The 24664-nt window shown below is 39.7% G+C and overlaps 2 protein-coding genes across 2 annotated transcripts in view; one reads left to right on the forward strand and one right to left on the reverse strand.

Annotated features, from left to right (window-relative positions):
- LOC135706541 (protein turtle homolog A-like) overlaps nt 1-24664 on the reverse strand; it is a 1327166-nt gene that overhangs the window by 105308 nt on the left and 1197194 nt on the right. The gene's annotated exons all lie outside the window — the stretch shown is intronic.
- On the forward strand, nt 21532-22644 carry LOC135706604 (uncharacterized). Its single transcript, XM_065228252.1, has one exon. It carries the CDS (start codon nt 21532-21534, stop codon nt 22642-22644), a length of 1113 nt encoding a protein of 370 aa, XP_065084324.1.

Consider the following 24664-nt stretch of genomic DNA (forward strand, 5'->3'; position numbering starts at 1 on the left):
GCAAACAATTTAGAATATGAGTACACCGTTTTTGATAGGTTTCAGACCCCCCCCCTCTAGCATAGGCAATTGACCATACAATTTTTTTTTAATTTCTATGGACCGTATACATTCGCCTAATCCTCCTTCCCTTAAGTGTCTACGTGATTTATGAGCTGCCCCTAAATTGCTTTATATAAGCTGTTCCAAATCGTCATCAACAGTTAGAAGATATAATTCTATATCGTTATTGCAAGGATCCTGCTGGTGTTGGTAAATATTTTTATTGAGAAAATTTCAAATACAAAGTGGTTATGATCTGCCAGAATTGTTATGTGTATATAATGTAGCAACAAATAGTTTTGGAGCATCGTAAAATAAGACGATTAGGTGTTTCATATTGCATCTCACAACACTCAACACTTGATGGAGGATCGCCTTAGATCGTATATGGCGGATGAGAATAACTCAGAGTTTAGTCGAATTTGATTTAGAATTTTAGTAATTCATTTATTTAATTTTTATATTTCGTCAAACAAAAGTAGGTTACAATGTTTCACTTATATGCATTATTTCTTTTGTCTTTTAGTCGGTTTTTAATTTGTTCTTTTGACATACACTGAGGCAAAAGAACGTAAGAATTCTATAATAACCATTTATGAATTTTAGCCACAAGAAATTGGAATGAATTTCATTGATTTGCCTTATGAAAAATAATGTTGACAAAAAATAACATTGACAGGAACCGAATCATGGACGTTAAGATTATGCAAACTGTTTTAAATTATGTTTCGTCGTGGTGCACTAAAGAAGGCTTGAATATAAACCCTTCTAAGACAACTATTGTACCGTTCACACGGAAAAGGAAATTTTCTATAAATAACATAAAATTGAAAGAAACTTTTTTCAAACTTTCACGAACAGTCAAGTATCTGGGAGTCATTCTTGACATTAAACTTAACTGGAATTCACATATAGAGCAGGTTGTTAATAAGGTAATAAATGCTCTTTGGATAAGTAAGAACACTTTTGGCAGGAAATGGAGCATAATACCAAAAATGATCCACTGGATTTATTTGACTATTTTAAGATCCAGAATATCCTACACATCATTGGTTTGGTGGCCGAAAACTTATAAAAAATCGGCTGGGGAGACTGCAAAGACTTGCTACTCTCTTAATAACTGGTGCAATGAACAGCACACCGAGTATGTCACTAGATGCTCTACTTTATCTGCATCAGTTTATCCAATTAGAAGCTGAAATGAGCGCTTTAAGGGTTCAACGAACAAAGTACTTCCTTGAAGGTGATCTTACAGGACACCTTAGTATTTAAAAAATGTTTGATATTGATTCTCTTGTATTAAAAAACGAAGACTGGATTGAGAAAAATATAATTTCGATCGTTTATACAATGCAGCAGAATTTGATCGTAATGTTTGGGAAAGTGGGGGACCAAACATCAGTCCAGGTTCAACTGTTTTTTATATAGACGGTTCAAGATGGAACAATCGTGTGGGAGCAGGGGTAACTGGTCCAGGGATAGATATCTCAATATATATGGGTTACTGGCCACCCGTGTTCCAAGCAGAAATTCAAGCAATTCTTGAATGCTCTGTAATATGCTTGCTTAGAAATTATAAACAATCGAAAATCTGCATTATGTCTGATAGTCAAGCAGCATTAAATGCTTTAAAATCAGCAACATGCAATTCAAAACTCGTATGGGAATGTGCAATGTCACTTTAGAAATTGGCCTGTCAAAACCAAGGAAACCTATGTATTCTGTTACTGGTCACTGTGGAATTTAAGGGAATGAAAAAGCCGACACGTTAGCCAGGCTCTAGGCGAGTAAGAGAGGTGACACAGTCGGAAGAAGTGTTAGTTTGTTTACTAAAATGAACCGCCCATTTTGTTATGGCAAGTTTTGCTATAAGAAATGCTCCTCGTGTTTATTAGCGAAATTCATATCAAAGATTGATTAATTGCGTTGGAAATCAGTTTGGCACGGCATTTGTGACCAGCATATACCTTCCGGTCGTATGAAACAGGTCAAAAACTGTCCAAATCCGCAGATAAAAATTTTTGTTTTGAATTTCTGTATGGCAAAATAGTGAACTTTGCGTGAACATTAACGGCAAAGAACTCACCAACACTGGGAGACCGTGAGTTCCTGCCCACCTGTCTTAAAAACATCTCGAGCCAGGCTAGGATCATCTCAGCAATTCAAAGGACCATAACCATTCTGTGGAGTTTCTGCTTGTTCTTGTTTAGGAGATCAAGAAATGGAAAATGAAAGTGGAGACCAATTGGAACAACACTTTTCCTGCCCACCTGTCTTAAAAACATCTTGGGTGAGGATGACTTTGCACACAGTTTGCTTGTAGTCGAGATGTTTTTAAGACAGGTGGGCAGGAACTCACGGTCTCCCAGTGTTGGTGAGTTCTTTGCCGTTAATGTTCACGCAAAGTTCACTATTTTGCCATACAGAAATTCAAAACAAAAATTTTTATCTGCGGATTTGGACAGTTTTTGACCTGTTTCATACGACCGGAAGGTATATGCTGGTCACAAATGCCGTGCCAAACTGATTTCCAACGCAATTAATCAATCTTTGATATGAATTTCGCTAATAAACACGAGGAGCATTTCTTATAGCAAAACTTGCCATAACAAAATGGGCGGTTCATTTTAGTAAACAAACTAACACTTCTTCCGACTGTGTCACCTCTCTTACTCGCCTAGGCTTGTAGTAAGCGTCATGACCGGTCACTTTATTGCCGTTCTCTCGTCGGTGTGTTCGTTGGCGAATCACAATTGCTTTGATTAACGAACAACACCTCCCGAAGCCATTTGCTTTCCGATTGCCGCGGAGTTTCATTGTGTCATTTTTCGGATCGTGAATCAGATGTAGTGTCAATGAGCCGTCAATGAGTTTACGCTGCACTGCAGATGCGGGGTGCGTGAGTGTATGCGTGAGTGTGAGCGTAAATAAAAAAGTGATCCGAAAACACGCGTTGAAGAGGAAAAAAAGGGTCCATTTGTTTACGCTGCACTGCTGGATGTATGAGTATACGGACGCAGATGAAAAAATGTGTCAAAAGTAGCAAAAAGATGGTAGTGGTAGTAGTTTGCGCATGGGAACTTTTTTGGAACGACTACAAATCTAGAGCAGCATATGAAAGGGGTCTATGTGCCAGCTAAAAAAGTGGTAGCTTCTTTACTTCGTCGTGGAACTTGATAAGATTGTCCCAATTGCATTCCTATTGCAACCGATGTTTCTGCAAGTGAAGTAAGTGTGTGTATGTGTGCATATGTATGTATGTTTTTTTTTTAATAGTAAGGTTTAGGAAAGCTTCAAAAGCCTGGCCTGTAGTGCAATTGTCACGGTGTGGTATCCACTAGTTGCCTACTGCAGCTCCACTAAATCCCATTCTTACTCTCTGCTCTGCCTGGATCCCCTCGGGACCACAGTGAAGCGACCAATTCGGTGGGTGGATGTGTTAATGCACTTTTCATACTCTCAGTGCTAGCTGAAGTTGCTAGATCGCTGCTCTTCTCTCCATTTACGCGGCAGCTCCGACATAATCTGCGTGACTACTCTGTTCACGGCATTCCAAGTGCCCTCTTCTCGACACATTTTATCGACGACATTCTCCACGTTAAGGACGGACATCTCCCTTCGTACTGCCTCGAACCTTGGACAGTCCAAGACCACATGCTCCAGCGTTTCATCCACGTTGCCACACTCCGGACAGAGGAGTGACGCTGCGTGTCCGAACCGATGCAGGTATTTCCTGTACCAGCCGTATCCAGACAGGAGCTGCGGTAGGTGGAAGTTGACTTCTCCGGGTTTTCTGTTCCCATTGTAATATGGTCTGATGATTAATGTCTTGAGAAGTGCAAGTTTTGGGATTTTAGGTAATTTTACACTTGCTACATTGTTACATATATTGTTTATATTACAAAAACTGCAGTTGGGTGCTTCTTGCTCAAATGCATATCGGGGTTCGGGATGGACCATCAGGGCACCCCATTGAAGCGATTTAGATGGGGAGAGTGGTATTGCCAACTCCCTGTTGCTAGCATTTCGTGGATAGAAGGTGGGCTCTTCTCCCCATCTATTGGAATGTTCTGCCACACGATGACTTGATTTGGTATCTGGTTGTATGAACTTACTTCTGGAAGGAGATTCTTTAACACTCCCACGAGTTTCACGTAAGTGTCTCTGCTTACGGGTCCATCCCACCGTTTTGGCCCTTCTGACAGGAGTATAATGAGTACACACTACGAAAAATTCGTGTAAATTTCGGTGAGACCGACACATGTAAGGGGTCCTTTTGACATAAGAATCAGTTGAAAGAAACGAGAAAATCAATTCAATCAAACGTTCTCTTCGTCGAGTTGCTTACGTTTCGGTTTGAGAACACCTGATTTTACATGACATGTTTGTTTACGTCCCATGATTTACGTCCAATATGGATTCCGTCTTGTGTAAAAGTAGTTATTTCTAAGTGTGTATGTAACCGTTTAGGTACAATGTCCTAGATTTTAATTTGTGCTTGTTGTTTTAGGAAACTGTAGTGTTTTTTTAGTGTCAGTGTTGGGTTCGAAGAATTAGTAGGATTGTTGGTTTAATTGTTGTTACTGAAAAATGTATAAATTTGTGTGAGTAGGATTAGTTTGAAATGGATATTTTTATAAACACAATTGGACGAGACAGGATCGAAAGGGTGTTGTGATCAACTGTGGTAGGAAAACTGAATAGGAGAAGGAGATGATATGAATGGGTGGTGATAAGCTTCAAGGAAAGAAAATGGAAAAAATAAGGAACGGATAGAAAACTGGATGGGAAAAGGAGGGCTTTTGATGTTTGGGATAGGCAACCATTGCTCGAGAAGTAAACCGGCTTGGTGCCTACAAGACGTGAGTGGAAAGTAAGTCTAAAGTACTAAAATGAACCGAAAGTGAACTAAAGTGCCTCAAAGTGAGCGACCTTTTCTGTTCCTGGTGTTCGTTCAGGTAACTGAATTTGACCAAATTCTGATTTTGGCTTGGTTTTTAACAAACATTTGTCCTTCAGGACCTTTTTTGTTCTACGTACAGATCCTAACGATCGGGCCGTTTCGAACAAGTCAGTCTCGACTGTTTTGGTCTAAAAGTCAATGACCTTCCACTTTCCGGCTTGAAAATAGCCAGAAAGCAAAGAATCCTCGGACTCGGAAGTCCTAATTGATAAGGAGAAAGACCCTTCTCGGCTTGACCAAGGTGGCCTTGTCACGGTAAGCCGATATTTGCCAACGAAGGGAGACGCCGTTGACCCAGAAAAGACTACTTCGCCAGGCGCCATTTTCCAGACCAGTCGAAGCCACCGATCTGCCATTGTCGACGGAGCAAACACCACTGGTACATACCAAAGAAGCAGAAACCTATAGAACACACCCCACAATAGCCCAATAAAACCATAATTCCGTTTATATAAATTCCATAGACTTTTCCCCCCACACTTTAGCTTTCAATTTATTTCACCATCGCTATAGAAATCCCACAGCTTCTGCACACTTTTCTCCGCCCCTCCCGCCACCCAGTATCATGCTGACCCTGTGACACAGTTCAGGGGTCTCATGCTACTGAGCTAGTTACCCGTGAGTCTTGGTTGAGCCACTACGGTTAGTCTCATCTAGTGTCGAGTATGATAAGAAATCAAATCTTGATCAAGTCATGTGGTAGGTACAGTCCATTGCTATGTACAGGCACCTCTTACTACAATAGATAGTACACACTAAGATTATTTTACAGATTTCTGTAAAATTTTACCGAAATCTCAACAGCTAAACGTTCGGTAAACAATTTTACAGTTTTCTTGTAATTATTTACAGATATCTGTGAAAAAATCATAGATATTTGTGAAAAATAACAGGAAATCTGCGAAAATGCTTACCGAACGTTCAGCTGTTGAGATTTCGGTAAAATTTTACAGATTTCTGTAAAAATTTCTAAGTGTGTAGTCTATCATCATCATCATAATCATGATCAACACCGCTAATGATTTCGCAGTGCAGGTTATATTGTCACATTCATTTGTTGCGTAATTTGTTGTGTGAGATTTTTCTGAGAATAATTTTCGTGTTCTAAGTGCCGACAAGGTGTGTAAAAGTTTAATTGTGAGAGTAATTCTGAAGATTCTATGCGATTCATTATGTCACATAGCATTGATGAAGAAAAGTATTGGAAATTCACGGTGCTCTTTGAGCGTTTGTAATTCAGTTGGGGTTACTCAGTAGATAAGTAAAACTGTCATCGATGAATATCAGGAAAATCGATGAAAATTTTACTCAGTTTACGAGTATACGCATTAGGATGGTTTAAAATGTCGATTTTGTTCTTCCAAAATGTGAGCTCATTCGGTCATGGTCATCTCATAGTGCACTGGCCCTTTGAAGTTTTTATGGGAATCACTGTGGGAAAAGTGAACTTTTGGTTCACATAACATTGGTATGCCTAACTTGCTTGTCTCTTATCCTAGACCCACCCCAGTTTACATCAAAGATCATAGCATAGATGAGGCAGGTCTGGACTGTCCTTATATCTAGACAAAGTGAATTATCATCCAGTGCCTGTTCTGATTTGCAGAATGAAATATTTAACAGCAGATAACAATCAGCACAACTATACAATCTTATGTAATTATATCATTCCAGGCTCCACCGTCTTGCAAAAGATTCAAACAAAATGCAAAAGTGATGTTCCACATTCATACCAGATACAGGGAACTTCTTGAATACATTCAAGTAAAAGTTTGATATTCTGAAAATTTGTTCAAGTTTCCAGAAAAACTCTCGTACGCTCCACCCTCCACCGATACACTGGTTCCTTATCTCCGTGCAGTTCATCTCATCCGAGGAATACCAAAGTTTCCTCGGAAGTGTTTAGCTGTCTTATATGTCCTCCTGGCAGAGTATACAGTCATGGTGGCTGGCGGAGATGCAGTGGTGTGACGTTGGCAAAGTTGCACCGAAGCAAAGAAAAACTTTCGAATGTGATGCATACATTCAGGAGCCACTGCATGAGTGCAGATAAACAGAGTAGAAAAACTTTTCATCCTTCCATCAGTTGCACACATGCACATGCACTGCACTCGCTGACTTTTCGAGCTCCGGTAAGAACCGGAGACAGGGACAGAGAGGGAGGAGGGTAAGAAAAACTGTCGTAATCGTTCCGAAAAGTGGGTTCTGATGTTGGCAGAACTGCTGCTGCTATTGCTATTTGTGTAGTTTAGATTTTTTTTGTCAACCTTCGTTGCAGTTGTTGCTCATTGCTCTTCCGGATATCCGGATATCGTACTATAGCTCCGGCCTTCACGCGACGATTCGACATGGAACACTAATATGGTGCATGTCATGTGCATATTTGGCATTTCGGGTGCTTTTGAAGCGAGGGACGGCTGAAGAAAAATAGACTTTTCTTATTCCGGTTTCCTGGGAGCGACGAACGAGAGCAAACTTTCGCGGGCAGTCCGTGGTCCGCGGGTGGCGGCGGAACGGAACAGTTGAAATGTGAAGAAAGGATTTTACGGTGTTTATTTCTTTTTGCTTTCAGGATGCAGTTGGGATGGGGCTGCTCTTGAGTTGTGCATGGGGGAAATGGATTTTGAATTGATTTTCGTGTAAGGGTTGAAAATCCATGCGTGGATTTAAGGTTGTGGATTGGTAAATCTTTGCCAAAAGTCCACATAAATTAATATTATTTATTTTGACTCAGTACATATTCACTGGGTCTTCAACTATCCGGATAATTTTTTTTTTCAATAAAATTATTTTCAGACGGATGAAATATCGTTGAATTGATAACCAGTAAACAGAATATCGTGCATTCTAGTGCTCAATATTGAAATTAAATAAATTGAAAAAAAAACGTTGAGATGGTTATCAGGTGGATAGCAACTATCCGGATATCTGGAAAGTGAAATTTCAAATTTATTCTCCCTTTAACAGTTTTCTTTTTTACTGTTCTAAATATTTGTCAAAAAGTTGGTGTTTAGGTGCCCATGTGACCTGATGATAAAATGGCAGATCTGGTAATTTTAAAAAATTTATAAAATTGAAAACTGAAAATATCCGGATAATTCTAGTCCCAGCACTAATATTCAGGTGTTGTTTTTTATGGGAAAATTTAGCATGACGATTTTACCGCCACGTGTGAAAATGGTACAGTCTTAGAAAGCTGTCAATTAACATCTGTGGAGGTGCTACAAGAGTACTGTGTTCAGGATTTAGTTTATTAGCAGCGTGACTTTTTGCCAAAATAGACCGTTTTCCATTCTAATGAAATTGACGCCACATTGATTGGCTTCTATTTTTCCAATTACGTTGAATTAGATAAAATAAATTGAAATCTCTTAGCAATGATCTTAATCTTTTGCAGAAACCAATCGCACTCCGTCTTCGCCTTCGACCACCCTAATCCACGCTCCCAAGTGCGAAACGGAAGACTGGAAGTTAGAATGAAAAACTTCCTGCCATCTGCTTCTTACGTAGGTGGGTGTGTATGCCACCAGCTGAGAAAGTGGATCGTTTCCCCAAGCCTCTCATTCCGACAAAAAATCATCGCTCCATGGCAGAAAGAGCAGTTTTTCGAATCACACTGGGCATCTGGTTTTAATTTCGATTTACACGAGAACGAAAGCGAAAGTGTATTGTGGCTGGCATTGATTTGGTTCGTTTGTTTGTTTAGTTCTGGAATGCTCTATCTACCAACTCGAATCGCGTTTGGTATCTAATTGCTGATTGTGGCCCCGCAGAGAGCAATGTGGACAAATTGAATGAAATAATTAAACCTTCAGTTATGTTGTGGAAAGTTTTGTGGAATGTTAGTCATTTAGAGCGTTGCGGCACGCCTTTGTGTTAATTTGATGGACCCTGGCAGGAATGTCGAAATTAATCAATTTTGTTCGGTGGGGATTGTGGGATGGTTTTTGTTATTCAATGGAATTTTTTTTTCCCTGAATCGGATTTCATTTTTTTTCCCTGAATCGGATATCAAGAATAAGATTTCAAATAATTCAATTTCTCACTTTCCAAAATTTGTCATAATCTTTTTCCAAAAGTCGTCATAATCACTCTAGTACTTCGACAAACTTCGTTGATTCTGTAGCATCTGTTATAATTTGGAGAGCAAGGAGAATTTTGAAGACTTATCTAATTGAATTAATATATTGAATGCCCTCAATGTGATCTTTAAAAGTTAATTTTTGGTCAAGTATTAATCCAAGATATTTCACTTGGTTTGACCAGGAAATTGGAACTCCGTTCATAGTGACTATGTGACTACTACTAGGTTTCAAAAAGGAAGCTGGCTTATGTGGAAATATTATAAGTTAAGTTTTGGAAGCGTTGGATGAAATCTTCCATTTTTGCAAATAAGAAAAGAAAATATCTAAACTTTTCTGCAGATTGCTGCAAATAACACGAAGACTTCTTCCTTTAGCGGAAATGCCTGTGTCATCAGCGAACAAAGATTTGTGGCAGCCCTGAGGCAAATCAGGGAGGTCCGAAGTGAATATGTTATACAATATAGGCCCAAGAATGCTACCCAGAGGAACTCCTGCTCTAACAGGTAGTCGATTAGATTTGGAATTTTGATAATTTACCTGCAGAGTTCTGTCAGTTAAATAATTTTGAACTAATTTCATAATGTAAAGTGGAAAATTAAACTTTTTCAATTTAGCAATCAAACCTTCATGCCAAACACTGTCGAATGCTTTTTCTATGTCTAGAAGAGCATCTCCAGTTGAGTGGCCTTCAGATTTGTTTGAACGAATTAAATTGGTAACTCTTAAGAGTTGATGAGTAGTTGAATGCCCATCGCGAAATCCAAACTGCTCATCTGCAAAAATTGAGTTTGTATTTATGTGAAGCATCATTCTATTCAAAATTATCTTTTCAAAAAGTTTACTTATTGAAGAAAGCAAACTTATTGGAAGCTAGAAGCTAGAAGCTTCAGCTGGATTTTTATCCGGCTTCAAAACTTTTAAAGAACAATTTTTGCATTTTTCCATTTATCAGGAAAGTATGCCAAATGGAAGCATCTGTTAAATAATTTTACCAAGAAAGACAAGGTACTCTCTGAGAGTTTTTTTATGAGGATATAGAAAATTCCATCATCACCTGGAGCTTTCATATTTTGAAACTTTTTAGTTTTAGACCTTACTTCGTCCAAATCAGTCCCACACCTGATTCTCAATAGGACTAGTAAGACCCAAACTGAAATTATGAGAGCTCTCGAATTGCTTAGCAAGTTTCTGAGCTTTTTCCAAATTTGTTATCAAAATTTTACCATCTTCTTTGAGCGCTGGAATAGGCTTTTGAAGTTTTTTTCAAAAAATGTGTGAGTTTCCAGAAGGGTTTGGAACTCGGGTCTTATTTAGAAACATTATTTTCAAAAGTTTTGTTCCTCAGGGCAGATAATCGCTTTTTAATTTGTTTTTGCAAATCCCACCAGACAACTTTCATGGCAGGATCGCGTGTTCTTTGATATTGTCTCCTACGGACATTTTTAAGACGGATCAAGAGCTGAAGATCGTCGTCTATTATAATTGAATCGAATTTAACCTCGCATTTTGATACTGAGGCAGCTCTTGCTTCAACTATAGTAGTAGTCAGAGATTCAAGAGCATAATAAATTTCATCTTTGGTTTGCAAAGGAATGTTTGGATCGAAGTTATATTCCATAAATGTTCGATATTGCTCCCAATCAGCTCTATGGTAATTGAAAATAGAGCTGTTGGGATTACAAATTATTTCTTGGGATATTTCAAAAGTTACTGGAAGGTGATCATAACCGAAGTCAGCATGGGTAACCAATTGGCTACAAAGTTGACATGAATCAGTTAAGACCAAATCAATAGTTGAAGGATTTCTTGCAGAAGAAAAGCATGTTGGGCTGTTTGGATATTGAATAGTGTAATAACCTGCAGAACAATCATCAAACAGAATATTACCATTGGAATTGCTTTGAGCATTATTCCATGAGCGGTGTTTTGCATTAAAATCACCAATAATTTAAACCTATGACGGGTAAGTTTCTGAAGGTCACCCTTGAGAAAATTCTTTTACTGGGGCCTACGCATTGGAATGGCAAATAGGCAGCTATAAACGTAAGTTGTCCGAATTTTGCTTCAACAGAAACACCCAAAGTTTCAAAAACTTTGATTTCAAATGAAGAAAGAATTTTATGTTTGATTCGTCTATGAACAATGATGGCAACGCCACCACAGGGTCCATCAAGACGATCATTTCTATAAATTAAATAATTTGAGTCCTTCCTAACCTTATGGTCAGGTATAAGGAACGTTTCAGTTATAACGGCAATATGCACGTTATGAACTCTCAAAAAGTTAAATAGCTCGTCTTCATTATCTTTAAGAGATCGAGCATTCCAATTTAAAATATTTAATGCTTTAAAATCCATTACTGAATTTTAAAGTCATGACAATATTATTTGCAAATTTTACCCCAGTTTGAATAACATCAAACATGGAGTTAGATGTAAGCATATCAGAAATCATGTCAATTAATGATTTCTGTAAAAATTCCATTTTAGGGGCAGTACTGCTTCCTAAGTCAAAATTGTCAAAATTTCCGTTAGAATTACGTTGGATAGTATTTTGATTTCTACCCGTGCAATAGCAGCATAGGTAGCTCCATTAACTCGCTGAACATTGTTAGCAGCGAGGGGAGTAGGTACAGATGAGAATTTTGAAGCAGGGGTGATATTTGTACCTACGGGTACGAATGTAGTGTTCCTCGCTGACCGTTGTTAACAGCAGAGGAATTTGTACCTTGTCGGAAACGTGGAGCGTTTCCTACCTGTCGGTTAGAACGAGATTGTAGGATCGCTTTGCGGGTCTTACATTCCCAAAAATTGGATTTGTGGTTTTCACCACAATTTGAACATTTAAATTTCTTAGGATCTTCCTTCACAGGACAGTCGTCCTTTGCGTGAGAGGAATCACCACAATTCATGCATTTAGCTGGCATGTAGCAATTTTTAGTTCCGTGACCCCATCCCTGGCACTTACGGCACTGAGTGAGGTTTTGGAAATTTCCTCCAGTCTTCCTGAAGTGTTCCCACTTCACTCGGACATGGAGCATAAGGCTAGCTTTTTCTAAGGCCTTAAGGTTGTTTAGTTCACTAGACTTGAAGTGAACTAAATAAAAATCATTAGAAATCCCGTTGCGCGAATCGCCAGGACGGGATTTCATTTTCATTTTGATTACTTGGAGTGACACAACTCCAAGTAATTTTGCCAGTTCATCTTTGATCTGATCCAGGGATTCACCACTGGGCAGTCGTTTCATGACAACCTTGAACACACGTTCAGTTTTGGTGTCGTAAGTAAAAAAATTGTGCTGCTTCTCAGTAAGATACTTGAGAAGTCATTTAAATCCGTCCAAGGTTTCAGCCGATACACGGCATTCACCCCGACGTCCAATTTGTAGTGAAAACTTAACTTTCACGAAATTCAAAAGTTCCATGCAAAGAGCATAGAAATCGGAAGTGGTTATCACAATAGGAGGAATCTGTTCCTTCTTGGCATTAAGCCGGGAAAGTTTACTAGAATTTTTCTTGGATGATGGATCATTCTCATCATCCGTGAGCAAATCAAATTGATTACTCAAATTAATTTCATCAGAAGGGGGGGTCAAGAGTTTGCCCCTTTCTTTTGCGTTTAGGCGCCATGGCGGCAGTAAATTTTTATCCAAATCGACTTCCAAGCAGATTACTATAAGAATCTGAAGGATCGAAGAGGAATTTTCCAAATCGATATCCAAGAAGGATTACCTCGGGTAGGGTCCAAACAAGGATCGAAGAGAAATAAGAGTTGAACATGGTAGAAAATGTTTTACAGGTTGAGCACTGAAAAGTGCTGTTTAAATTTGTTGTAGCTTTAGGTAGTAGTAACACTTCCTTCAGCAAAAAGCAAATAGATCCGCACGGCAAGAGAGCACGATGCGGACTCTCAAACAGTTATCTACAGTTGAATAGTTAACTCAGTGAGAGAAATACCACTCATTATAGTAGACCTGCCGATGTAAAATCAGTTGTATTAGCTACTACTGAATTTTAAAGACAAACTTCAGCAGTCCTTGAAGATACGACAATAGAAACCTGAATTCATCCACCAATGCAATGGTGTGATATAACCATTCTTACACATATGAAATTTGATACATTGCATCATGAGATTTGGCTATAATCATATGCTGGTCACTTCACCGGGGCCACCCGGAACAATCTAGGAGGGCATTTATTAACTACATCACGCTATGAGTGAGAGCTTGGTTTTAAATCTGCGACAAGCAAAGTATCGGAAAACGTGACGAGGGTATATTTTCCATAAATTAAGCACGACATACTGTCTGGTTCGCCCCAATGTAGTCCTAGGAACTCATTATGACTCTGAACATCTACATCTTCGTGTAAGCAGACGACGTGCTAATCGTAACCATAGGTCAGACTCCAGGACGAACGAGGATCAGGGCTCAAGCAGGGGTTTCCACCGTGGCCAGATGGACCGCTACGAAAGGCTAGATGCCACGTTTGCCAGTACCGACATCGGGTCTGCGGACCTTCCATAAAGACAGGCGATCAAGCCATCCCACTGAAGAAAACTGTGAAACTGCTGGGGGTTATCATTGACCAGTCACTGAGTTTTGTACAGCACTTTCAAGGGGTCAAGGCCAGTTGTCGCAGCAGGATCAACCTCATCTGCACAATCTCCCGTCTCCACCGCTCCAACAACAGAGAAGCACGTCTCCATGTTGCCCGGGCCGGCTGATGTACGGACTCGAGCTGACCTGCATCGCCGCCGACAAGACAATACAAACACTCGCTCCGGTGTACAATAGCTACACACGCATTATCTCCGGTATTCTGCCCTAAACGCCAGCAGATGCCATCTGTGTCGAAGCCGGTACTCTCCCTTTCCGGTACTGCATCTACGCAGCCATTTCCAACAAAGCCGCTGATTTTTCAGCAAACAATGCCGGCAACGACAGAATTTGCCTCCTCAGCGAGGAGGACAGAGTTCTCCGTACATTCGCCAACGCAGTGCTCCCCCTAGTGGCCAAGATTTACTGGCACGGAGATAAGACCCAGACAATCAGAAGTCGTATAAGACAGTATCATAAATTGCAACAGTTTAAGTCAAAATCGCATATAAGAACGGCATGCCTCGCATTATGTTCAATTTAAATCATATAGAATGCTAATTTTCGACTTATATACGATGACTCATTTTCATACTGTATCACAAATTAAATCGGATTACATCGTAAGACTTTTCAAAATGAATTTGTCATTACAGATTAAATCGCATATGATGTTAAATCAACTCGTTTACAATTAAATTAAAACATGCACGTATACGGCCTCCACTTTTGTACGTACAAGCCATTTCTTTGCATTCTATAAGAATTGTTTGCGTGTATATATGTTTGTATATCACGAAAACAACTTTGAATATACGTGCATTCTGGTGGTCTGGGGAGTTGGCAATCTCCCGCACCAAGCATCGACAGCTGGATATAGGAGAAGTTCAGAGCCGGTACAATTCCGTAGCCCTTAGGCTACCGGTAGCAGAGCTGACCGGATTGTACCCCAACTACAACGCTACACGGACGGGTGAAGATCGAGAGCTGGAGTCGGAATGGGAATCGCTGGTGACATTTCCCCAACGAGCAGAAGTCTGCCAAAATAATGTTCGGTGTTCTCGGCAGAAGCAGCAGCTATTCTTCATGCGGTCACGGTCCCTGTGGATCGTCCAATCCTGATCCTATCGGACTCCCACAGTGTTATTCAGGCCCTCTCGTCGGAGGTCCCAGTCCACCCCTGGATCCAGGGCATCCTAAAGGTTGCACCACCAAACACTACCTAAGCATGGATTGCCGGGCATTGTGGGATAACGGGGAACATCGAAGAGGACTACCTAGATGGGTCAGGCCCATCCGGTCCTCGGTACTCGCACAAGGTGCCGTTGCAGGACGTGAAGACATGGATCACTTGCACAGTGCGGACAGCGTGGGCAACGGAATGGTTCAGCGCCAGACTTCCTATCATTAGGAAAATCAAAGGCGACATCGGAAAGTGGACGGACCTTCCGAGCCAGCGAGACCAGCGGAGCTTTTCCAGGCTTGGGACAGGACACGCCCTAATCACACGGGATTTCAGCGGAGGACCCTTCAGGAAGACCTGTGAAATTTGCCATGTTCCTTCGACGGCGGAGCACGTGTTATGCGTATGCCCACAGTTCAAGCATCTTCGTTGCCTCCACGGTCTGCCCGCCAGCGTACGGGACATGCTAGGAGACGTGCCCTCAACCCAAGCAGCTGTACTGCGTTTATTTCGACATCCCCGCTGGATGGGGGCTCCCACGAATCTCCAGCAATGGAGCTATGCTTTTTGTTATTGGTTTTTAGTATATTTATCTAAGAGATGAACTAGCCTTAGGCTAAAAATCTCTCTAATAAAGAAAGAGAAAAAAAAAGTATATTTATCTATTTATTTATTTGTACCTTTTAAGTCTGTCTCTTTCGTATGCTGTCTACTGTGTTATTGTACTAACTGTTTATACCCTTAGCTTAATAGATTATGAAATATTCAAGTAGTATGTCATTCTAGTAATGTGGCTGGGAGATCTCTTTCTAAGGCTTCCCACCTTTTACGGAGATGAACTATAGCCTACGGCTAAATCTCCTAAATAAAAATAAAAAAAATCATTCCGATTGGGTGGAAACACGGGCTGTTTGGGGTTCATCCCTTTATCAATGATGTCTACTCCATTATCGCGATACCAAGTTGCGCATTCTTACTGTAGTGGGAACTCGCCAAATCTGGCCAAAACTTAACGGGGACCCGGTGGGACCTAATGTACGGCAATACACGTTTTTTCAGGCATTCATTGATGTATAACTGTCCGTTCATATGGTTGGATGTGATGAAAATCGGAGTCTTCTGACCACAGCTGCCAGATCATCAGCTATCCAGCAAGCTTGTCCACAAAATCAAAATTTAGTTGGGAACATCTCCGCGACTCCTGGCATCATAAAACGTCTGTCCCGGAAGCTGTTTGAAGCCCAATTTGACATTCGTTTCATCATCCATAAGGATGCATCTGTTGAATTTGGTCAGAACCTGGCCATACAGCTTTCGGGCGCACGTTTTGCTTTACAGTCCAGTTCGGTTGCTACTTGAAGAAACTTTCCCGAATGCGTATATTTCAAACCGTACTGCGAACAGCACCGAGTTTGTTGACCAAATCCACGCCCGAAAGTCCTGGATTCGCTTTAAAAACCATAACGTTCTGATGCAGTTTCCGGTCCACTGTACCGCTTCACGCACGCATTTGCGAGCATGTTGCGGGTATTTTCCGCCTGCGGAAGATTTGCCAGATTCGTCTTCCGAGCTGAGAATCGGTGAGCTGGGCGTTTCGGTTAGAAATGTGGCCTGTTTCGAAATGGAACTGGACGTTGCGGAGTCCTGTTCAATCCCAGTCGGCGCCGCCGGGATGTTCTTGAGGCATAACATCTCTGATCACGCCTTCCTTCGGATGGGAAGTAAAGCCGTTGGTCCCCGGTTCATGAGTTGATGGGTCGATAGGTAGAGTCCAGGTGTGGGAGCTGCCTTCCTGGCACGTCGGTAGCATTGGTGCTCAGCACGGAAAACAAGATCGACGGAAAAAAACAAACCAAAAGGATAAAAAAAAAACCGATTCCAACATCCTGGCTTCTTCGCTTCGTGATCTTGAAAGTTTTCCAAGTCTTAGATATTTCGAAAAATTGTCTAGGAAAATTTAATTGCGCTGGACATGTTTTCAAAGACTATAATTTTGAAAAATTTTTGTAGCTCGGTAGCTTTAATATTTCGCCAAACATTTCCAAGACCAGAATTTAGAAAAAAAATCTTTGTCCAAGATCATAAAATGTTATGAACGTTTCAGAAGTATTTAAATTTTTCAAGGACTGTGAACTTACATTCCATATATTCAAAATATGAAAATTATTCCGGACCGCACAAGTTTCTTAACTTGTTTGGCTTAGAGACTTCGAATATTTAGTCCCATCATTGAAAAATTGTTCCAAAATCTCTATAATTTATCCCGGCGTTAGGAAATGCAGCAGGCGCATCGTGCCACGTTGCGCGCCAAACAGTGGTCAGGTAATAAAAATGATTAGTTAGCAGTTTTAGTCTATAAAGCAGCTCGCGACATGCGGCTCGCTCTCTTTTTCATTCGGTTAGTCGTCGGTGCAGTAAGTCAGGTTAAATTAGGTGAAAAGTGAATAAGAATAACCTTAGTGCTTAGTGAAGTACAGTGCTTTGTGTTTTTTAAAAAGAAAGGAAAGAAAGCTCATTTCCTTACTGGCGCAGCGACGGTAGGATTGAGCATCTGGAGTGTATTCAAAAGAGGCCCAGCGACAGGGATTCCAAGGAGGCCACGTTACCCAACCAGGTGGAATTTATCATCATCACGGGACGACGCCCAACCTTAGAGGACGACAGCTAAGGCCCGCTTCGGAGCTCATCACCCACAAATCAACGAGCTACATGCTCAAATCAATCACGTGAGTAACCATTTCATTACCTTTTTACTGTGGAAAAATTGCTTTGTGCGCATAAAAATGCCAAGCAACCGGCAAATTGAAATTGAGCAGCTTCATGCCACAGTGGCTGAGCTTCAAGAGTTGCTACGAGGCAACGGGCGGCAGGTTGATAATTTCAAATTGCCAGACCCAATCAAAAATATGTCTGATTTCACAGGCAATAAAAAAGAACTAGCCGCCTGGCTCGAAGAGTTAGACGAGCTATATGAAATGTATCTCGTGAAGGGAGAAAATGACGCTCCCGACACAATTCCAAGCCACTACATGCGGGCTATTAAAAATAAAATAAAAGGTGAAGCGCGCACAATTTTATGTGCAAATGGAAACCCCAGCTCGGTACCAGGTATCAGGAGGGTTTTACTCGAAAACTATGGCGATCAAAGAGATCTTGCCACAAACCTATCACAACTGTTTCACATGAAACGGGGTGATAGGAACAATCACAAATTTTACGCCGACGTTAAGGAATTATCGTCGAAATTAAAAATGAATCTAACCTTGAACCCGGTCGAAACCAATCATTTAATTGAAATCCTTATAATCGCAAAGTATCTCGACAACATCGGCGAACCACTCGCATCCATAATCAGGCAGTCAAAGCCGGAATCATTAGAGGAGGCATACCAAGCAGTATGCATTAATCAAAATGCGGAAGCGAGAAATCGCCCAGCTTACCAAAACAAATCACACCTTCGACAAAATTCCAGCAATGAAGGCAGTTCTAAATTCCCTCCTAAACCACCATTCAAGAAAAACTTTACTCAGCACAAACCTAGCTACAAAACTAAAGCTGAGGTTCATAATAACGAGATAGAAGAGGAACGGGAGGAAGACGAACCCGACGCATTAAATTACAGCGACGATGACGACGATGACAATGACGGACATGGCGAGGTGGACGAATCAAATTTTCAAAACGTTCGCTTAATAAAACAACTGACATGAATTTCATACCGTATTTGCGAATACCCACTACAAAAGGCTATCTTAATTTCCTAGTAGATACGGGTGCAAATAAATCTTACATTAATCCGGAACATGTTAAAAAATCCAAAACCGTGAAGAGACCCGCCGTCATAACAAACAAAAACGGTAAGTTTGTTATCGACAGCATTGTGCACGTAAATCTGTTTCCAGAGACCCTCACGGAAAAGCTTCCTTATTATGTGTTTAAATTTCATCATTTCTTTGATGGCCTTATAGGCTATGAAAATTTAGCTGCCATGCGAGCAGTCATTGATACTTCCAAGAAATATATCACCATCAACAACCAAAGGTACACTGTGTCGAAATATTTTCCCACTTCTATCAATTTCCACGGGACCAGTGAAAACCTTTTTGAAATCAATACAACCATTGATGGATCATTTGTTATTGATCAGGAGATAAATTTGAACTCCAACATAATTTTAAAGACAGGTGTTTACGAAGCAAAAAATAACAAAGCTTTAGTACATCTGGTTTCAAGAAAGGGACCAGTCACAAAGGAAATGGTTCTTAATCCATTCCCGAATGACGCATTTGAATTAGAGATTAACCAACAAAAGATAAAATCTCTTAATTTCCCATCTGAGCATTTAAATCATGAGGAAAAGAATTCTCTAATTAAAACCCTCAAACACTTTAAAGATGTATTTTTTTCGGACGACCAAAAATTGACATTTACCCATGAAGTAAAACATTCCATTAATACGACTGATGAAAAACCCATTCATCAGAGAACGTATAAATATCCTTACCATCTTCGGGAGGAAGTTTCCACCCAAATCAAGAAGATGTTGGATAACGGTATAATTAGAGAGTCCTCTTCACAATGGACCTCACCCATATGGGTAGTGCCGAAAAAGCTCGACAACTCTGGGAAGCGAAAGTACCGCATTGTTGTCGATTATCGAAAATTGAACGAAAAAACCCCAGCGGATCGCTACCCGATCCCTGAAGTGAGCGAAATCCTAGACCGATTAGGAAAAGCTCAGTATTTTACGGTGCTCGACCTAGCTAGTGGTTTCCACCAGATTGAGGTCGACCCCAAAGATATTCCCAAAACGGCCTTTAATATAGACCATGGGAAGTATGAGTTCGTACGAATGCCATTCGGGTTGAAGAACGCCCCGGCAACGTTTCAACGACTCATGGACTCAGTGCTGAGAAAGCACTTGGGTATAAGATGCTTCGTCTACATGGACGACATCATTATATTTAGTACGAATTTACAGGCACACCTAGAGGATATTAAAAAGGTCCTCCAAACTTTGAGAGAAGCAAATCTCAAAGTGCAATGCGACAAGTCAGATTTCCTCCGAAAGGAAGTAGGTTTTCTTGGACATGTCGTCACAACAGATGGGGTTAAACCCAATCCAAGCAAAATAGAGGCAATAAAGGCCTGGCCTCTGCCATAAACTCCGAAGGAACTTAAATCATTCCTAGGAACAATTAGCTATTACAGGCGGTTTGTTCCCAAATTCGCCCACATAGCGAAGCCCATGACTTCAAAATTAAGGGGCAAAACAAAAAACATAGAGATCGACCATGAATACGAAAGAGCGTTTGAAAAGCTTAAAGAAATAATGACTAGCGATACTCTATTGGCATATCCTAATTTTGATGAGCCGTTTATTCTCACAACGGACGCATCAAATGTGGCTATTGGAGCAGTCCTTGCCCAGCTTCATGAAGGAAAAGAACGCCCAATCGCGTATCTTTCCCGAACGCTAAGCAAGGCCGAAGAAAATTATTCCGCAACGGCCAAAGAGTTGCTAGCAATTTATTTTGCTGCGAAAACCTTTAGGCCATATTTGTATGGTAGAGAGTTCACAATCTACACCGATCACGAACCTCTCACTAAGGAATTAAAGCTAACAGATTCTACAGGCAGAGTCACTAGACAACGGCTCTATCTGGAACAATTTGATTTCAAGATAATTTACAAAAAAGGGAAGCAAAATGTCGTCGCTGACGGCTTGTCACGGATTCCTCGTTTGGATATTAACCTAAATGAGGAATTATCAAATGAACTTTTTGAAAACGACCCAATTTATGGGTCAGAAATTATAAATAAATATGCGAATCAAATCATTCTTTATAAAACAAATGACGCTGGAAAAATTCCACACTTGTCGTGTATGATTTTTCCAAATCATTTTAGAAACATTTATCACAGACCGGACTTTAACAAAGAAGACCTAAAGGACATATTACGAAGACATATTAACCCGGCCAAGACAAATGGTATCTATGCAGAGCCGAAATTGGCCTATATTTGTAAAGAAATTATAAACAGCGATTTCAATAATATAAAAGTACACTTTTCTAACATAAAATTACCAGATTTAATTTCAGGAACCGATCAAGATGATTTCATAAGGAAATGCCACAACTTCAACCACAGGAACTACAAGCTAACATATGTGGAAGTGCAAAAATCCGTTTTCTTTCCACGTATGTTAGTGAAAGTTAAAGAGTTTATTAAGAATTGCGAATCTTGTAAATTTGCAAAATATGAACGGAAACCATTCAAAATTCACCATACCAGACGAATTTATAATGGTCCCTTCGAGAATGTTTTTATGGATGTTTTTGTTAAAGAATCAGAAAAATTCCTAACATTAGTAGATGCGTTCTCAAAGTTTGCGCAAATATACAAGATAGCAAACGAAACAACTGAAGAAATCATAGAAACACTAATTGAATATTTTAAAACTTTTGGCATCCCAAAAATGATCACTTGTGATCAGGCAACAAGCTTTCGAAATTCAAAATTTAGAGAATTCCTTCTAAATCATGGCATCACCTTGCATTTCGCCAGCTGCAGTGATAGTAATGGTATCGTGGAACGATTCCACAGCACCTTACTGGAAATGTACATGGCAAACAGACAAAAAGTTGAAAATCATATGTTTGAAAATAGAATTCAAAACATGACCAGAAAATTAAATAATGTAGCAGATCAATTGAATGACATAGCATCAGAAAATAGAAAAGATTTTGGATTGGTAGGTTTACTCTTTTGCTTAGACGAACTTACACAACAGCTAGAAAATTTAGAAGAAGCTATTGTTTTGGCCCAACATGGCATCCCGAGTAGCAGAATCATCACCGCTGCGGAGATGACGAAGATCCAAAGTCTCCTGGAAGGAAGTGGTCTCATCGTAGGAGCCCTAGATTTCGCTAGTGCTTACGTCGTGTCATCAAAGGAATCAATTGCCTACATCTTGAAGATTCCAAGGATCAAGGATGCGGAATATAGTCTCAACTACATTGAACCGGTAACATTCAACAACTCACGCATTCACATATCAACAAACTATTATCTGCAAGGACAGACATCATTTGCCTTAAAATCATTATGCACGATGAGCAGAAATATTTACATCTGTTCAAACTCACAACTGGAGCCAATGACAAGTTGTATTCAACAGCTGATGAAAGGTGAGCCAACCCAATGCCCTATGGAACGTACATACACCAACAATATCATTAAAAGAATCGACGATTCAAATATCATAATCAATGATGCGGAAGTAACAATAACTTCGAACTGCTCATTGAACAACAGAAAACTCAAGGGTTCTTTCCTTGTCCAGTTTTCCAACTGTACAATTTTTATCAACGACGAAATGTACTCAAACGTTAACAAGGAGATCCGGTTGGCATCGTTCACACCAACCACGGGATTGAAGGTAAATTCTACAGCGCTGGTGAACAAATTCCCTATCGAATATTTACAGACATTACATTTGGAACAACGTGATCATATCGATCACATCAACCTAAAGACGGACAATATACATTGGAAGCTCAAGCTCATCGGGTGGTCATCGCTTGGTTTTGGCTTGTTAATATCAATCATTCTTATCACAAAGGTATCATTCTGGATCTGGAAAATGACTGTACCGAGATCATCAACATCCTGTCGGGAGGAACTTCAAGACCATCGTAGCGAGGAGATAACAACGGAACCGGAGAGGAGAGAGTACCCGAAGATTTCAATGGTGCCGCAGGCGTAACACCAGGACGAAGAAAGCCGAGGACGACTTTCAACCCAGGGGGAAGCCGTTAGGAAATGCAGCAGGCGCATCGTGCCACGTTGCGCGCCAAACAGTGGTCAGGTAATAAAAATGATTAGTTAGCAGTTTTAGTCTATAAAGCAGCTCGCGACATGCGGCTCGCTCTCTTTTTCATTCGGTTAGTCGTCGGTGCAGTAAGTCAGGTTAAATTAGGTGAAAAGTGAATAAGAATAACCTTAGTGCTTAGTGAAGTACAGTGCTTTGTGTTTTTTAAAAAGAAAGGAAAGAAAGCTCATTTCCTTACTCGGGATCTTTCAATTTTCTTTCGATGTCCAGATGATAAGTCCGAGACGCATGCAAAATATTCTACACGGCAAATAAACCTGACTCATATGTGAGTCCCGTTCACTAAAATTCGCATTTGCGTAAATTTTTACTCAAATATGAGCAAATATCACTCATATTTGAATGGTATTTATTCACATATGAGTGACATTTACGCATCTTTGAGTAAAAATTTACTCATGACCTACGATTTTGCGAATTTAAGTGAACTTGACTCAAATATGAGTTAGATTAATTTGCCGTGTGCATTCATGATTTTTGAAAATTTTCCGATGTTCATTTTGGAAAATTTTCCTCGTTCCAGAATAGAATTTTTTTTCTTGGACCGCTATCTAGAAAACTTGTGTAGGTCCTATAGCAGAGGTGTTTCAAAAGATTCTATATCCGAGGTCTTTAAAATTGTCTAAAAATTGTCAACATTTGTCTTGTTATTATTATTTGATTACCTGATAAGCTATAGCGATGATGCAAATAATATAGTCATTTTATGTCCGACATCACTCAAATAGGTCGATGAGGGGAAACTATTAAATAACAAAAAAAAAAAAAAATTTACGTATAAGCGAGTCATTTAATGATAAATGCATGAATTAATAAAAAAAATATATTTTGTGTACTTTTTGGATAAAGCGTAGAATGGAAAACGATTTAAAATAGAGCTAAATTTTCAAATTTTGGGTGATATAAAACAAAAATAAAATTTGCATTAGTCATGGTGACCAGCAAATCCGAATTTGTAATTTACCGGGGTTTTCCCGGAATTTTAATAATTTTCCCGGTTGTTTCTCTTCGACTCAATCGCATCCGGTTAAATGTATATTTCACAACCGGGAAATACCAAAAATCGTTGATTTTTTTTTATCAAGAAGTCATTAAGATTTTTCGATGTTTTATCTATTTTGAAAAAAAGTTCGGTCAAAACTCTTTACAGGATTTTTATGAACTGTTCTCAAATTTCCTTTAGAATAATTTACTATCTCAGAGTTATTATCAGAGTTTCTCTAAAATTAATTTAGGATTCTCTCCGAGAGACCCTTGAAAATGTCTATACAATATTTCAGAACACTTAAAAATCGAAGAATTCAACCTAAGATTTGCTTCGAAAAATCTTACTGAAACTTCCTTACATACTCCTTACATTCTATTTAGAATTAGTCTGAATATTCCTTATAGTTTCCATGAAACTATCCTCAGAATTTTCATACAATTCTGCTCATAATTATCTTGGAGCTCTTCACTAAATTATTCTCAATATTCGCTTGGAATTCTCCTCAGAATACCTTTAAAATTCTTTTCAAAATGCTCTTGGAATTATTTAAACTCGGAATTCTCATAAAACTCATCTCAGAATTCCTTTGGAATTGTTCCCTTCAAACTCGATTCCCTTGGTATTTATCGCGAGATTCTTGAAACTCTCTTTAGAATTCACCTGATTGTATTTTAATTTTTTTAAAGAATTTCCTGCCAATTGTCATCACATTTCTTCTAAGAACTTATTTTGAATATTCATTTGAAATGGACCTGGAATCCGCTTTACAATCGTCACGAATTTTCAAAAAAAAAAATACTTAAAGATTCTACTCTGAACGTCTGGAGTCCCACAAATGACTTGGAGTTCTAGTGAAATCTCCTTTAGAGTTAAAAAAAAAAGATCTAGGGGTATTTGTCTCTGAAC

Source organism: Ochlerotatus camptorhynchus, unplaced genomic scaffold, assembly GCF_037179485.1.
Source record: "Ochlerotatus camptorhynchus isolate MF236.1 unplaced genomic scaffold, CSIRO-AGI_Acam_v1.1 ptg000284l, whole genome shotgun sequence".
Taxonomy (NCBI): domain Eukaryota; kingdom Metazoa; phylum Arthropoda; class Insecta; order Diptera; family Culicidae; genus Ochlerotatus; species Ochlerotatus camptorhynchus.